Below are 13,691 nucleotides of genomic sequence, written 5' to 3'. Positions count from 1 at the left end.
GGGACAAGCATTTGTGCTCTAGTGCCAGTGCACCTGATATTTGTCATTTATGTATCTCTCGAACATAATTGAAATTTTGTGTGAATGTAGATTATAGCCTCACTATATCTGCAAAAAAAAAAATTACAACTTCTGGATTTTCACAGGTTTGCAGTTACCATGGGTTTGCAGTTGCACCATTTTCAATATTTGGTGCATTTGCACCAGATAAGCACTCGATCGGAGCCACAGGGTCAGACTCATTTCACAGCTTGGAACGGGGTTCAGCCTGGCGTTTTCCAACGCATAATGCGTGAGTTTATGGATTTTCAAGTGATTTCCGGGAGTTGTAGTCACCAATTCAACTAAAATTTACCACCTTCAAATAACAAAAGAAATCCTGAAATCTACAATCCAGAGTTCACATGACTAATTCCAGCCGGTAGCCATCCATTCTCTATTCAGCATCGCACATTCAGGCGTTTTCCATCGGCAATAAAATATGATATTTCAATATACATTAGTTTTGTCAATGAAACATTAAAACGAATTAAGCTACAATCATTGGATATTTTAGACGGGACATGCGTTTTCCCGATTTCTTATTACAATCTCGTCTCCAATACTAGTCAATAAATCATAACAATTGGTTGAATGCTACCTCCTAGTTCAGCGCAAAAGCAAAGCTTTGCTTGTGTCTGGATGTAACAATCAGTGATTCAGTGAGAATAATGTTGAACTTGAATGAATCCACAGCTTGACAAAAATAAATAAAATAAAATAATAGATTTTACAACAGAAATAAGAGTTCTCATCGAAACCATGGTCACGCTTGAACTTTCTGTGCTCTAAAAGATTCTTTGGAGGAAACAATTTCCTCTAGGTCTTTTTGTGATAACAGCTTTGTCGAAGGCACAAATTCTTCATCATCAGAAGGCCCTGTTTCTAAATCTGTGGATTCGACTGAGAAGTGTTCTCTCAGGGCCGTGATGATCCCATCAGTGAAAACTGATCTTGAAGGCATATACTCCTTCATGCGGCACAAGAAATCTGTGTGGTTTCTTGCCTAAAAAAAGATGAAACCTACATTACTGGCGATCATATAAATCTGGTAATCGGCATTTGTAAACCTCAACTGTAAAATATGAGTGATACTATCTCTGAAATAGGCTCACAGTTCTACTGAAAATACACGAGCAGGGCACAAGTCTGTTGCCGAAATAGATTCAGTTAAACTGTAAAATTCATAAAGTTGTAACGCATTTAGGGTATATCAAGAAACAATAAACGACTATCCAGTTCTAATTATCATTACATATAAAAATTCATGCATCAAGTTCTCTGGAAAAAAGAGAGGACATGCTTCTTCTACTGTGGGGTTGTTGGGGAACTTGGGGGACAAACATAGAGTTCCGCAAAAATAAATAAATAAATAACAGCTCATTCACAGCCACGGTCCATGGACTTCACACCATTTAGACATGCAAATGCTGGATCAACAGCTGGCAGTTAGAATATGCACTACTCTGGTTTGTTTGGCAACTATCATTCACATGTACCAAGAAGTTGCTTATAGTGAATGAAATCTCTTTACATGTTTCAGTATTAATGAAAGGTTTGGTCTGGACCCAAGTGCAAATGTACAATGGTTCGCCCTAAAACTTTTCTAATCTGCCTTCATATGGAGTCATCACCAATTTTGCAAACTACAAATGATTGATCATTTACAGCCCGTTCCACCAGAAATCAATAAATTCCTGGTCAAGTTGCTGTCTGCAACTCCTGCATGTCATTGCACTGTTTTGTTGCTGGATACTTACAGTCAATAATTTGTGTAAAACCAGTGTGTTTTACTTCTACCCATTGCTTTGCTTGTCAACTTACAGTGAAATTCATCAAAGAATCATATAACTCTCTGGATTTCTATACTGGTGCTGCTCAAACCTCTGGTCTGGCAGCTAGTGCAACAAGTCAGTCTTCAAACTTTTCTTACATGGCCATTCTTCTTTCAAGCTGAGTCATCAGTTCATCACTAATTTTGGTAAAATAACTCATGATTGATCAGTTACCACGAGTTCTTGGGCAAACCTCTACTGTTTAGACAACATCGAACAGAATGAGTAGTTTCCCTATGTTTGTGCAAACATATCGAGACAAATAATGCTCAAATTTGATAATCTAACTGCAGACGCTCATAGCAATGCCTTCTTCTCAATGTCTATCTATAAAGAATCCTGGAAATCAAATCAACAGATAGAACAGTACCAGTCGATATTCGGGTGCACGCTTTGGGATTTTGAGATAATCCATATTCTTCACATCATAATCCCACAAGAAAGATGTGTGATGAACCCAACGATTTTTCGTTATTGACTGAGCATTGCCACCAAACTTGCGATGATTAAATGCATAGTCTGCAAAAAAAAGAAAAGAAAGGGAAAGTAAAGTAGATGAATAAGTTAAGCTCTTTGAAAAAAGATGCAGATCATGGACATTGCTAATAATCAGCATCCCTATATACTCAGGATAAATGCTGGTGCTGAGCTAATATTCTAACAAGCTAAATCGAATTTCAAAACAGATAGATCAAATCAAGGATAGCAACACCTGTCTACTTTAGCGTATCCAATAAAAAACTGCATTTCTCTATTCTACAAGTAACAATCGCAATAATTTAGGGAGTCCTTAAAAGACGTATTGGAGCACACTGCATTTATGCTACACGTGATACTTGATATTCATACTTGTGAACTATAAACATTAAGCCGGTAAACGATGAAATTTGGTGATGCTTTGGCATACCATTCTCGCGTAGATGAAATTCGCCAAATCCATTGAACACTTTGCTATACAACTGGCTGGTCCATGACATGATGTCCCGTGGAAAAGGCTGCAGTCCAGCAACGGCAGTCTTGTTGCAAATGAAGGTGACAAACACCGTCCCCTGATCAATAATGACTGTGCCACCTCCACTGAACCTCCTGACGACCGGCACCTGGTCCCGGAGGACAGGCTCTATCTCCACAAGCTCTGAGACTCTCCTGTTGTCAAGATTCCCAAACCGAATTAGCAACTGAACTCAACCAACAAGGGCTAAGGTTACACAATCCATCCTTTCTGACGACTGACAATGCAAATAGGAGTTTTACCCGGACACGCCCATGACGATGGTGGGGGGCGCCGTGCCGTGGTTGATGACGCACCAGTTGTCCCCCGTGCGGCGCAGGAGCCGCTCCTCCAGGTGCAGCTGCCGCAGGATCGGCGCGCCGGTCATGGTGACCAGCCTCATGAGAGGGCGTGCCGCGCCGTGCACCCCGGCCGACCCGGCAGCAGCCATCCTAGAACCTTGACAGCGACCGGCGGGCCTCACAGGCGCATTCCGTCGAACACGTCGCGTGCGGCGGGGCGCCCTCCTCCCGAATGCCGAATGCGCCGTGCCTGGGAGCTTAACGAGTTAACAGAGAGAGAGAGGAAGAGGGACATACGAGACGGCTAAGGCCGCCTCGGCGTCGTCAAGCCGCTCGTTGCGCTTCGGGTGGTCGTGGATTCTTGTTACCTTATGGAAGGAGGCGAGGCCAGCGCGCTTGCTGGTATTACGGGAGAGGAGGCGGGGAACGGAGCTAGGGAAGTGGCTACTAACCGTCCGGGGACGGCGTGCGGGCGGCGGGCTGCGATTCTCCGGCGTCTGGGGAGGAGGAGGACGACGACTTCTCTTCTTAGGTTGACCGAGTAGACTTCTTTTGACCTTCTCTCTCAGAGAGTGTGTGTCCGCCGGCGCCGGCCCACTTTTGAACGAGGAAGGCAGCGCGCTCCGAGAAATCGCCGGACTGCGCTTGTTTCCAATGGGCCCCATCGCTGTAGCCCGCATTGCCAGGCCGAGCCCAATGAGCACACCTTCCTCTAAAAAATTAACAAAGCATATATATTTTTTATTACAAGAGTGATGCATGGGTACACACCACCACGCACATATACCACTCATACACTCTGATACCACTCATGTTTTTTTATGAAACATCTATAAACAAACATTGAAAGCATTCACATGTGTAAATCGTAGGTACTAGAATCTTAACTTTAGCGGATGAAGTCAAACCATTACGCTTTCACTATCACACTGTGGTTTCTAACAAAACATATATGAGAGTATATGTTTCTTAAGCCTTCCTTTCTTTTTTTCTTTTGAGGATATGCAGAAGAACTACGCGATAGCTCAATAAGATAGCATTGCTTCTCAAGATCTTTTTCCGATAGAACTTTTCAGGTATCCAACTACCAAGTGCAGCTTTCGTCAGCGATTTCTCGCAACTTAGGTGCACACTTCATGAATCCTATTTAATATCCGTTTCGTTCCAGTGAGAACTTTTGTTGTGACTGTTGGTTAATTGTTGATGGTTTATATGTAGGCTAGTTTCCCCAGCTAGCTAACATTAGGTGATTTCACCAATTAGTATGGATCGAGGTTTATAGTCTAGGTGCTTAATGGTACTTAAGTTTGGTGAACTTTAGCTACTTGTTAGCTTTCCCTTCAACAGCGTATGGCTGATAATTCATAATAAGTGGCGGTTGTGTGCATCAACGGATGCAAAGGGTGGGATATTTTTAGTACTAGGTGGATTGGCGCGTCACACCTGTTTTTTTCACAGAATATGACAAAAGAAGACTAAAAAAATTATGTTCACCAATTTTGGACATCTTAATTTTTATTTATGAATTTATTAGTATTTAACACATTCATTTAATTATGGGAAAAACAATATTATTTTTATGCATGCACATAATTCTAATATGTAGACGACAGTAATACGAACCTAACAAAATTTGTTTCATATTTTTTTGAGATTTAGATATTTTTCTGTGCATTTTAGATTATTTCAACCGATTTATCGATATAACTATTATACTTTTCTATTTTTCTGAAATTTCCCAGAAAAATATATTATCCATGTAAATATACTGATACGTATATATATACATGTATATGTACACATATACATATACGTATACGTATACATATACATCTCCATCTCCATATCCATATATATACATGTAGCTACCACATAAACAGTAGCTACAGTACCTTAGACCATAGAATCACTCCTCTTGGAGCTTTAATATATAGTATTGATTACATATATCTAAAAACTATTTTGTTTAAACCACAGTACCTTTTTTGACGGGAATAAACCACATTACTAGCTTCAAATTAAGCTGTCTTGTCCTGTTGTGTAAAATACTCTAGGGTTTAATTTTATCTTTCGATGTGTTTACTCTCATGATAGATTTTAGGACCCGTGCTTATAATGCTATTCTGTGTTTCAACTCACACTGGAGCACTGACAAGCAAGTAAGCACAGAACGAACCCCATCGAGATAGACACTCAAGCAATCTCTATCCTTAACCTCCCCTGTGATTAATGTACATACCACTCACTCCTCAGTCCCCACTCTCTTCACCATGCGTTACAACACGGTCTGAATCTCCTCTCCAGAATCCAGATTAACAACACGGCACGAATACAGATCCAGAAAGGAATTCACATCGATCGTCTCAATGTATGTCTTCTCCCTCCATCGGGTCACCAATTGACCACACTCGATGAACTCAACTGGAGAGCGTTTGGATGATGGTGTTGTGCCAGGGGTCGGACAGGTGCTGCAGCAGGTTGTCGAAGGGCCCCTTGCCGGTGACGTTGTGCTGGATCAGGAACCCCAGGAACGCCAGCATCGCCAGCCTCCCTGCAATGCATGGGCGACCGGATGCATACATGATCAGTAACGTTATTTCAGAGAAGGAAGTGGTCGGCCGGCCGGCGGCCGTGTGATCAATCTGTGCAGGTACTCACCGTTGGCGAGCTCCTTCTCCTTGGCCTCGAGCGTGGGCGCGAAGTTGAGCGGGTTGAAGACGCTGCCGGGGTAGCCGCACTCGTGCGGCGGCAGGCTGTAGCTCTTGAAGATGGGGTCCTGGTTGACGCAGCCGGGGTTCTTGATGTCCTGCCACCGCCGGATCTCCACGTAGTGGAACAGGATGAACTCGATCACGAACAGGGTCGATGACGACGCGAAGTACTCCGACTTGCCGGCGTCGTACCACTGCGGCGCGTTGATCAGGCCGATCTTCGTCAGCACCTCCGGGATCAGCATCCCCGCCACGCCCAGCATCGCCCACCGCCCGTTCACCAGCTCAGCCTGCACGAACCACCGCAGGTTCTCCGGGTCCTCCGCCAGCCCCAATGGGTCGAAACCATTGTCGCCTGGAAGGCTGCACGCGCATATATGCATGTCAGCGTCAACTGTTCGTTGTTGGACGGAGTTTAAAAAGTTCGGCTGCATGCCGGCCGAACCGAACACTAACCTGCCGTCGAGGTAGGCAGGGGAGGGGAGGCCGGGGAGCCACTCGCCCTTGGCCTCCGCCCTGAGGCTGCTGCGCCTTGTCGACGACGAGGTGCGGCCGAGGCGGGTAGAGGGCCCGAGGAAGGTGGACTTGAGCGATGCCGACGGGCGCAGGGCCGCGACCGGGGCGCGGGCGGTGACGGAAGCCATGCTTCGGTTCCCGGGGAGTGAGGAGATGGAGTGGCGGAGGGAGAGCACGTTCGTTTTAGCCGGCAGGAGCAGACTGGTTTGTATTAAACTGCCGGGGAGCGGCGGGTGTGGCCAGGAAGCTCCGGCAGGGACAGACGGTGGAGATCGGCCGCACGGTTGGATCGGACAGCTAGAATGCCGTACGGGACGGTGTGGCCAATCGGAAGCGGCGTCTCTTATCCTGCGTTATCCAGATGCTGGGATACGGGGGGAATCAAAGGGAGCGCTGCCATTGGACGGCGGTGTGAGCCGTGGCTAGCGCCGGCTGCCACGTCGGACGGGGCTGCTGCGTGGACTGGCTGCCACAGATCGCCTGGTGCCTCGATTTTATGTTGCAACTCGTGACTACCCTGTTTGGATAGACTATTTTTTAGCTTTTCACTAAAAAAGTCAAAAGTTATCCAAATGACCGGATTCTGACTTCGATTTTTACTGATTTTTGACTGACTAAGAAAACAGCTATAGTATTAAAAAAAAGTTTTGATCAATCGTTGGCTTGGAAGCAGGCAGGTACCGGTTTACACCCGGTACAAAATTTTAAAGCTTCCAAGTCCCATTTAAATTTCTTGTTACCAACTGCTCGCCAGTCAAAATTCATGTTTTTAAGCGCAGTTCAGTTCCACAAGTATTTTGTAATTTGAGAAATTTATCCATCCCAAATGATTATGTAGTGTTTATTAGTTCCCAGATGAAGAGACGAAAACAACCAGGAACCACTTACCATATTGTTCTGAGGTCTAGGATCGGTCGGTATAATATTGGGCGGGCTAACATAGCAAACACTTGCAAAGAGAATGGACTGAGAGCTACATATCCCACAGCTTGAAATGAGTACTCATAAAAGAAACACAGTAGACACCACATGCACCATTCAAAAGAACTCGGGTTTTTTAGCTCAACACCAAGAATACACCATGCGGGCTAATAGATTAACATTTCTATTTTTGGTGGGCAGTTTACAGATAACTGACGCAGAGGTATGCTTGCGAAGGGTGCTCGCAAGTTACAAGAGCTACATCGAAGAGTTACAATGCACTTCCAAAATTTCAACAGGGCATATGAGACCACAACGGTTGCAGGTAACAGGCACGATTGCTCTCCGTTATACCAAACGAAACCATCTTATTTCGGGAAGTACATTGGTTGGCCAGCTGGTGGTGCATGAGGCGGAGCACCAGGGGGGATGCCATATTGTGGCATCTGCTGTGAGGCCTGAAATGATACTGGTGGGCCACCGGAACTGGATCCAACAGCAGGATAGTGACGAATGGAGTTTGCCATCAATGGTTGGCTTGGGTATGTGGTTGATGAAGATGCAAAAGCCCCTGCCTGCATGTTAGGATTCCAAGCCGGCACTTGTCCAACAGGAGTTGGTCCTGCTGTGCTTGCATAAAACGAAGCAGCCGGTGCAGTGTTCTGCCATGCCACTCCAGGAGTGCTTAGAGCTGGCGCTTGAGCAGCAGCTTGCAGTTGCGCATGAGGGTCTGAGATGGTGTAGTCTTTGCTTCTCTCATCATGAGCCTGAATGCAATCAAATAGGTCTCGATTAGAACAAGGCCAAAGCAGGCAATAGGAAGAAAAAGGAAAAAGATGTTGAGAAAGCGTACTTTGCCAAATTGAATGAACATCAATAGGTATTCTTTTTTACTAATTGAGCCAAATTAATTATTCATTAGTCGACAATGATAGGTACTTCATTATTTGCTAATTTACACAGCCTGAAACTACTATTTATACCTTTACATTGAGATCAGTATGACGAGAGTATGACAGATGAAGCTTACAGTAACCACCATCATATATGCAGTGTCCCTCCAAAGCTTGCTTAGCAACTGCTGCAGTTGAAATATCTACAAATATAGCTTTTTGTCAGTCATATGAATATATGTACTCTCTATTAAATGCTAATGCTATAACAACATGGCAAGAGGCTAAACAGAATTAGCAGTTCCACTCGCAAATAAAGAAAGAAACAGTGTGCCATATCCAGGAGTCATAATGTCAAAGTTGTGAACGAAAGGGTATTTAAATCTTCTTTTTGTTTCGTCAAAGAAATTTAATTACAACTGCACCAATGACTACTGGAGGAAATAGTATTGAGCATCATAGACCTGATAAGATGAATGCCATTAGGGTTGTCACGCGTTTCGAAGATGTGTCAGTGTCACGATAAATTAGAGAAACTGACTACATATCAGACAGAAAGATTATATTTTCAACAGCAGAAGTGCCGATAAGACACGTTGATAATAGAGGCAGTGATTGGTACTCTAATCCCCAACACGCTAAACTGGTAAACTTGCCCTAAAGCAGGACTGGGCACACAACAGGAGGAAAGATCAACGATAACAGAAAGAAAGCTATAAAGCAAGCCTCTAATAAGAAAGAGAATATGCTTACAACAAAAGGTAAAAAATGATCAAGAAATTACTAAAGGCAACTTTATAGCTGCGGAAAGTTGCAGATGTCCATTTTAAAGCCTTCACGAACTCCGACACCTCTCTGCTGAAGTTTCCAAACTTAGAAACTTATGATGCAATAAGGGAGAGGATAACAGTGTGACTGCTTACTCATATATGTTTAAAAAAAAAAAGAGGGAAGAAGATAGAAAAATTTTCATTGAAGTCGCATACACATCGAAATTACTAAAGGCAACTTTATAGCTGCGGAAAGTTGCAGAAAAAATGTCCATTTTACAGCCTTCACAAACTCCGACACCTCTCTGCTGAAGTTTCCAAACTTAGAAACTTATGATGCAATAAGGGAGAGGATAACAGTGTGACTGGTTACTCATATATGTTAAAAAAAGACAGAAAATTTTCATTAAATTCGCATACATCGTATATTTCGATTCAAGATTGAAAAACCTCCACGCCTTATGTTTTGAAACGGAGTATGACATATGGAGTGTGCTTAACTGTGTGTAAGCAATTTAAAACTATGTGCCAATGCAATAAATTACAGCCAAGGTGCACCAAGGTCAGAACAGATGCAATAGATCAAGGTCATGTTTGGTGCATAAGAGCTAGCACATACCTGGATATTGAATTAGAGCCTGCATTCCACCATTCTTCTCAAACATTGCAATTTTTTGAACAGTGCCAAAAGCAGAGAACACCTAAAATTATCCCATTAATGTGATTATACAACTTTGCCTTACAGACCATTTCTTTATTTTAATTAAATACAAGGTACTGGATTATCCTTACAGTGTGTAGAACATCCACTGTCACAGCATACTGCATGTTTTCAATTGAGGCTAAAAGGACATTGCTCTCAGGCTCCTTTATCTTCCCATCAGGGCCTACTGTGGGCTGCAAATTTTCCTTTGTGTAAGCAATAATATAAAATGTGAAAAAGAAGCAAAGCAGCATGAGGTATCAATATATAAAGCATACCTGCATAATCCCCTCAATTGCGGTTTGGTTCACAGGAAGATAAGGATTGGTGTAATCCCTGCTCAACCAACAAATAGTGTTACAAGGGGGTAGAGGGTTAATAGATAGCATAGCACTAAAGATGGTGATACTAATTTTTAAGCAGTATCAACAGAAGAAGGCAAGACGTGAAGCTTTTGTGGCCATCTACTTATTCAGGCATGGGGGCTAAGGACCACTATTGATAATGCCATAAGAATAGGAACAGCAAAAGAGAGAGAGGAAGAAAAAGGAGCACTAGACTTGCATGCATGCCTTATATTTTGGAACAAGATTGCCAAAACTATATTCTTAAACTTTGAAATGGAGGGAGTACAAGATATGCAAAAGAGAATCTAGATCAAATTCAAAGCTTATGCCACATTCTTGTACCTGCTGCGATGTGACTGAAATTTGATATTCAAATCCTTATGCGCAGAAAAGGTTATGCGCATGTGGCAGGCAATGATATGTTCTGGAAGTAAATATCTGAAAGACAAAAGTCGCATAAGTAACTTTGTATTAAGGGTCTGGTAATCTACAATAGTAAATTTGTCAAAATGCACTACTTTGGGATGCTTCTTCCATCCAATGAGTTTTTCGCTTCAAGAGCAGTTGGAGCATCAGTATACTGGATAAGCGCCTGTAAAAATTCCGACTGTTAAACTCAATGTACAGCAAGAGTTATGTTTATGCAACTCGACAGAAGAACTATGTTACCTGGAAACCAGCTGCTTTCTCGAAAGTAGCGATCTTGTGAACAAACCCAAATGCCGAAAATACCTAAAATAAATTAGGCCCAAACAATTGTTAGACAGGTTGAGGATACACGCCTACTGTCAACATATTGACTGAACAGCAAGCGCAAGGTTGAGGAGAGAATAAATGGAGCACATCAGTGAATTGTGCTGGAGGCATGAAATTCTTAACCTAGGTGCTATACATCACAGAATATGTAATATGCAGGAGTAAAATACTGGAGGAAGCTGAACTCAACAAAAGACAAGAGCAGTTTTCTGGTCTTCCTTTCAATCTGGTGTTCTCAGTGAAGCACTTGCCTGGTGCACATTGTACTACTATTCTTGGAAGAAGCAATGCCTGCCTTTTCTGACTTCCTAATCTTATATTTCTTTCCAGGAACAAGGATATTATGTCCTAAAGTTTATAAACTAACATAATATAGTCAACAGTAATGATGTACATTTAGGGCAAAATTCAGTGAGCTTATTAACTGCCAAGAAGATATGGGAGTATGTAGACTGTAATATCATTACCACACAGGTTCATTGTGAAACTATAGTAAATAAATGGATTGTTCACGCCATGTGATGCAGTTAGTTGCTCTAGTATCCAAATAAATACATCTCACATGTATAACACTTACCAAATGAATGACTTCAATGGTAACATCATTAGGTTGAACACCTTCAAAAGTGACAAGCAGGACATTGCCAGAAGAATCACCAGTGCCCTTATTATTGGTAATTTCTTGCCTGTTTGAATACTGGATATATACAGTTTTACCACGAACTTGAGCAGGCTCTGAAGATGAAGCATAATATGAAACCATTGAAATTGCCTGGTTTTGATCCGCCTGAAAATGAGCATGCTTAAGGGTAAACAGAAAGGAACTCATCGACTAGGCTAGAAATTCCAATTATAAACAACTATAAGCTCTTCGCACTTTCACAGTCCAGCCTACAGTCCACCCTTAACTTCAGACCTTCCAATAAACATATAACCAATTTCTGCAACTAAAAATGTATTTTCGTAGTGTTCTCTTTTGTGCATAGAATCAAATACCTTCATATAAGCTGCATTTCCTGAGGTCCCTTGTGAATTTCAACAAATCATACAACAAGCTATCTAACACTTGACCCTCCCAAAACAGAGTATACATTGCTAGTAGTTACCATAACAGTAGATGCTGCAAGACATATAGCAACTAGACAGGAATTTCATCCCTAATTCCATTCAGTCATCATACTACAAGATGAACAACACAAATTTCTTAGCAATCGACAATCCAGCCCATAAAATAATGGTGTGGTACAATTAGCCATTACAGATTAAAAAAGAGCGAAGAGGCCATAATCCTCTAAGTTCCATCTGCTTTCACTTCACCTCACTCCAGCATTCTGTGCAAATGATGTAACTGTGCAAAACTTGCCCACACGCAGCAAAAAATGTTATAACTCCAATCATTTTCTCGATGTGTACGCAATCGATTAAGTTAGCAAACAAAATCAGTTTTTCCCCCACATATCAGCATATCACGTGTTCCATGAGACAGAGAAAAAGTGAATGACAAGGGATGCCGCAACTTCTAAGAAGTACAAACTCACCAAAAGTCTAGCTCACATTCGATTGGACACAGCCACAAATCACTGAAAAAACCCATGCAATACTATCATACTAAACCACACCAAAAGAAAACAATGTGTGTGAACATATTACAATCTCTAGTGAGAACAGCATATTCTAACACATGCATCAGGTCGATGCACCTCATTCGAAAGTGGCACGCTATTGAAGCACCTAAGTTATAACGGATTGCAACCAGCAATTCACCCCCTAAGTACTATAAAATAATCCCCCGCAACAGCAAAGTTCAATCAAATAACAGTACACCATTCGCAACTCCCTCGCAGCACAGCACAAATCACCGGACAATATAGGTGTTACTTATCCCTTAAATCATGATCTAGCACATGCTCCCACAGAAAATCTAGTAACCGACAGGATGAGCGCCAAGCAACAGTAGCATCACTAGAAGCAATCGCATAACCCCTAAATTGCATCCATGCCCGCTAATTCCTCTTAATCCCAACCATCCCCCCCGAAGCCACGGGGCAAAAACCCGCGCGAATCGCGATAGAGATTGGAATCGGCACGAGAGAGTGGAGAGCAGGGCAAGGGGCTTACGAACTCGACGAAGGCCTGGTTGCGGTTTGCGCCGACGTTGCACATAGTGTTGACGACCCTGCCGAAGGGCTTGCAGAGCTCGACTAGCTCCTCCTCGGTGCACTCCCACGGCATGTTCCGCAGGTGCAGCACCTTGGACGGCGTCTGCGTGTACCGGAACTGCGTCGCCGACCCCGACGGCATCCTCACTACCTCTCTCCGGCGGGTGGTGGCGCCGCTAGGGTTAGGGTTTGGTGAGTTTTCTTATCGCGGCGCGGCGGGTGGAGCCGAGTCGAGGAGAGAGATTGATGAGGAGAGATTGGGATTGGGTTGGGGTGGTTCGAGAAGGAGACGATGCTGAGACGCGATCGATCCCGGCGAGCGGGGTGTGGGCGCTCGTGTGGCCCCCCGTGCACGGCACAAAGCGGCGTTTCTAGGCTTAAGGCGGCGAATGGACTTTTTTTTCGTTTGGACGGTAGCGAACATGACTGTCTTATATGATTGGGGTGATTGATGATAATATTCTCAATAAAACTAATATGTTTATTAAATATATGTATTAAAATATCTTATTGATATAATATACAAAGAATATTTTATTGATATAACATACGAAGAAACTATCAAAGCCTGAGACAAAGATTGATATTTAAAAAGTCCTAGTAAAAATAACTACGTCGAATGGTTCGGCGAGTTTGCATACGCTGGAGTGATTCAGTTTATGCTAACTGTATACACCGGAAGGTTCGGCGTATGAAGTTGACAACACCGGAGTATTCTAACAGAAGAAAGAGACAAAAATGATACACA

The 13,691-nt window shown here is 43.0% G+C and overlaps 3 protein-coding genes across 6 annotated transcripts; all 3 read right to left on the bottom strand.

Moving 5' to 3' along the window:
- Nucleotides 1-529: 529 nt before the first annotated feature.
- Nucleotides 530-3,885, bottom strand: LOC133898852 (uncharacterized). Of its 2 annotated transcripts, none has more exons than XM_062339640.1 (5): nt 3,536-3,885; nt 3,129-3,417; nt 2,782-3,020; nt 2,245-2,393; nt 530-1,045 (listed from the first exon to the last, which is right to left on the bottom strand). In XM_062339640.1, exons 2-5 carry the CDS (start codon nt 3,314-3,316, stop codon nt 806-808), a joined length of 816 nt encoding a protein of 271 aa, XP_062195624.1. In that variant the 5' UTR covers nt 3,317-3,417; nt 3,536-3,885; the 3' UTR covers nt 530-805. The 2 variants fall into 2 exon arrangements, with proteins under 2 accessions (XP_062195624.1, XP_062195625.1); XM_062339641.1 differs by having other exon boundaries at nt 3,620-3,885.
- Nucleotides 3,886-5,327: 1,442 nt separating this feature from the next.
- LOC133898853 (chlorophyll a-b binding protein 4, chloroplastic-like) lies at nt 5,328-6,601 on the bottom strand. Its single transcript, XM_062339642.1, has 3 exons — nt 6,335-6,601; nt 5,826-6,241; nt 5,328-5,718 (listed from the first exon to the last, which is right to left on the bottom strand). The coding sequence occupies exons 1-3, from the start codon at nt 6,520-6,522 to the stop codon at nt 5,585-5,587; spliced, it is 738 nt and encodes a 245-aa protein (XP_062195626.1). The 5' UTR covers nt 6,523-6,601; the 3' UTR covers nt 5,328-5,584.
- A 773-nt stretch (nt 6,602-7,374) lies between these two features.
- Nucleotides 7,375-13,300, bottom strand: LOC133898851 (polypyrimidine tract-binding protein homolog 1-like). 3 transcript variants are annotated; one of them, XM_062339638.1, is made up of 10 exons: nt 12,903-13,298; nt 11,362-11,571; nt 10,698-10,760; nt 10,547-10,620; nt 10,371-10,466; nt 9,960-10,017; nt 9,771-9,875; nt 9,598-9,679; nt 8,299-8,411; nt 7,375-8,082 (listed from the first exon to the last, which is right to left on the bottom strand). In XM_062339638.1, exons 1-10 carry the CDS (start codon nt 13,083-13,085, stop codon nt 7,684-7,686), a joined length of 1,383 nt encoding a protein of 460 aa, XP_062195622.1. In that variant the 5' UTR covers nt 13,086-13,298; the 3' UTR covers nt 7,375-7,683. The 3 variants fall into 3 exon arrangements, 2 of the variants coding, with proteins under 2 accessions (XP_062195622.1, XP_062195623.1); XM_062339639.1 differs by having other exon boundaries at nt 7,939-8,082; nt 8,346-8,411; nt 12,903-13,300; XR_009906275.1 differs by lacking the exon at nt 7,375-8,082 and adding an exon at nt 8,993-9,063 and having other exon boundaries at nt 12,903-13,300.
- Nucleotides 13,301-13,691: the final 391 nt, after the last annotated feature.

The sequence above is a fragment of the Phragmites australis genome, chromosome 18 (genome assembly GCF_958298935.1).
Source record: "Phragmites australis chromosome 18, lpPhrAust1.1, whole genome shotgun sequence".
Classification (NCBI taxonomy): domain Eukaryota; kingdom Viridiplantae; phylum Streptophyta; class Magnoliopsida; order Poales; family Poaceae; genus Phragmites; species Phragmites australis.
The sequence above is the reverse complement of the archived record's forward strand: the minus strand, read 5'-3'. Positions and strand labels throughout refer to the sequence as shown.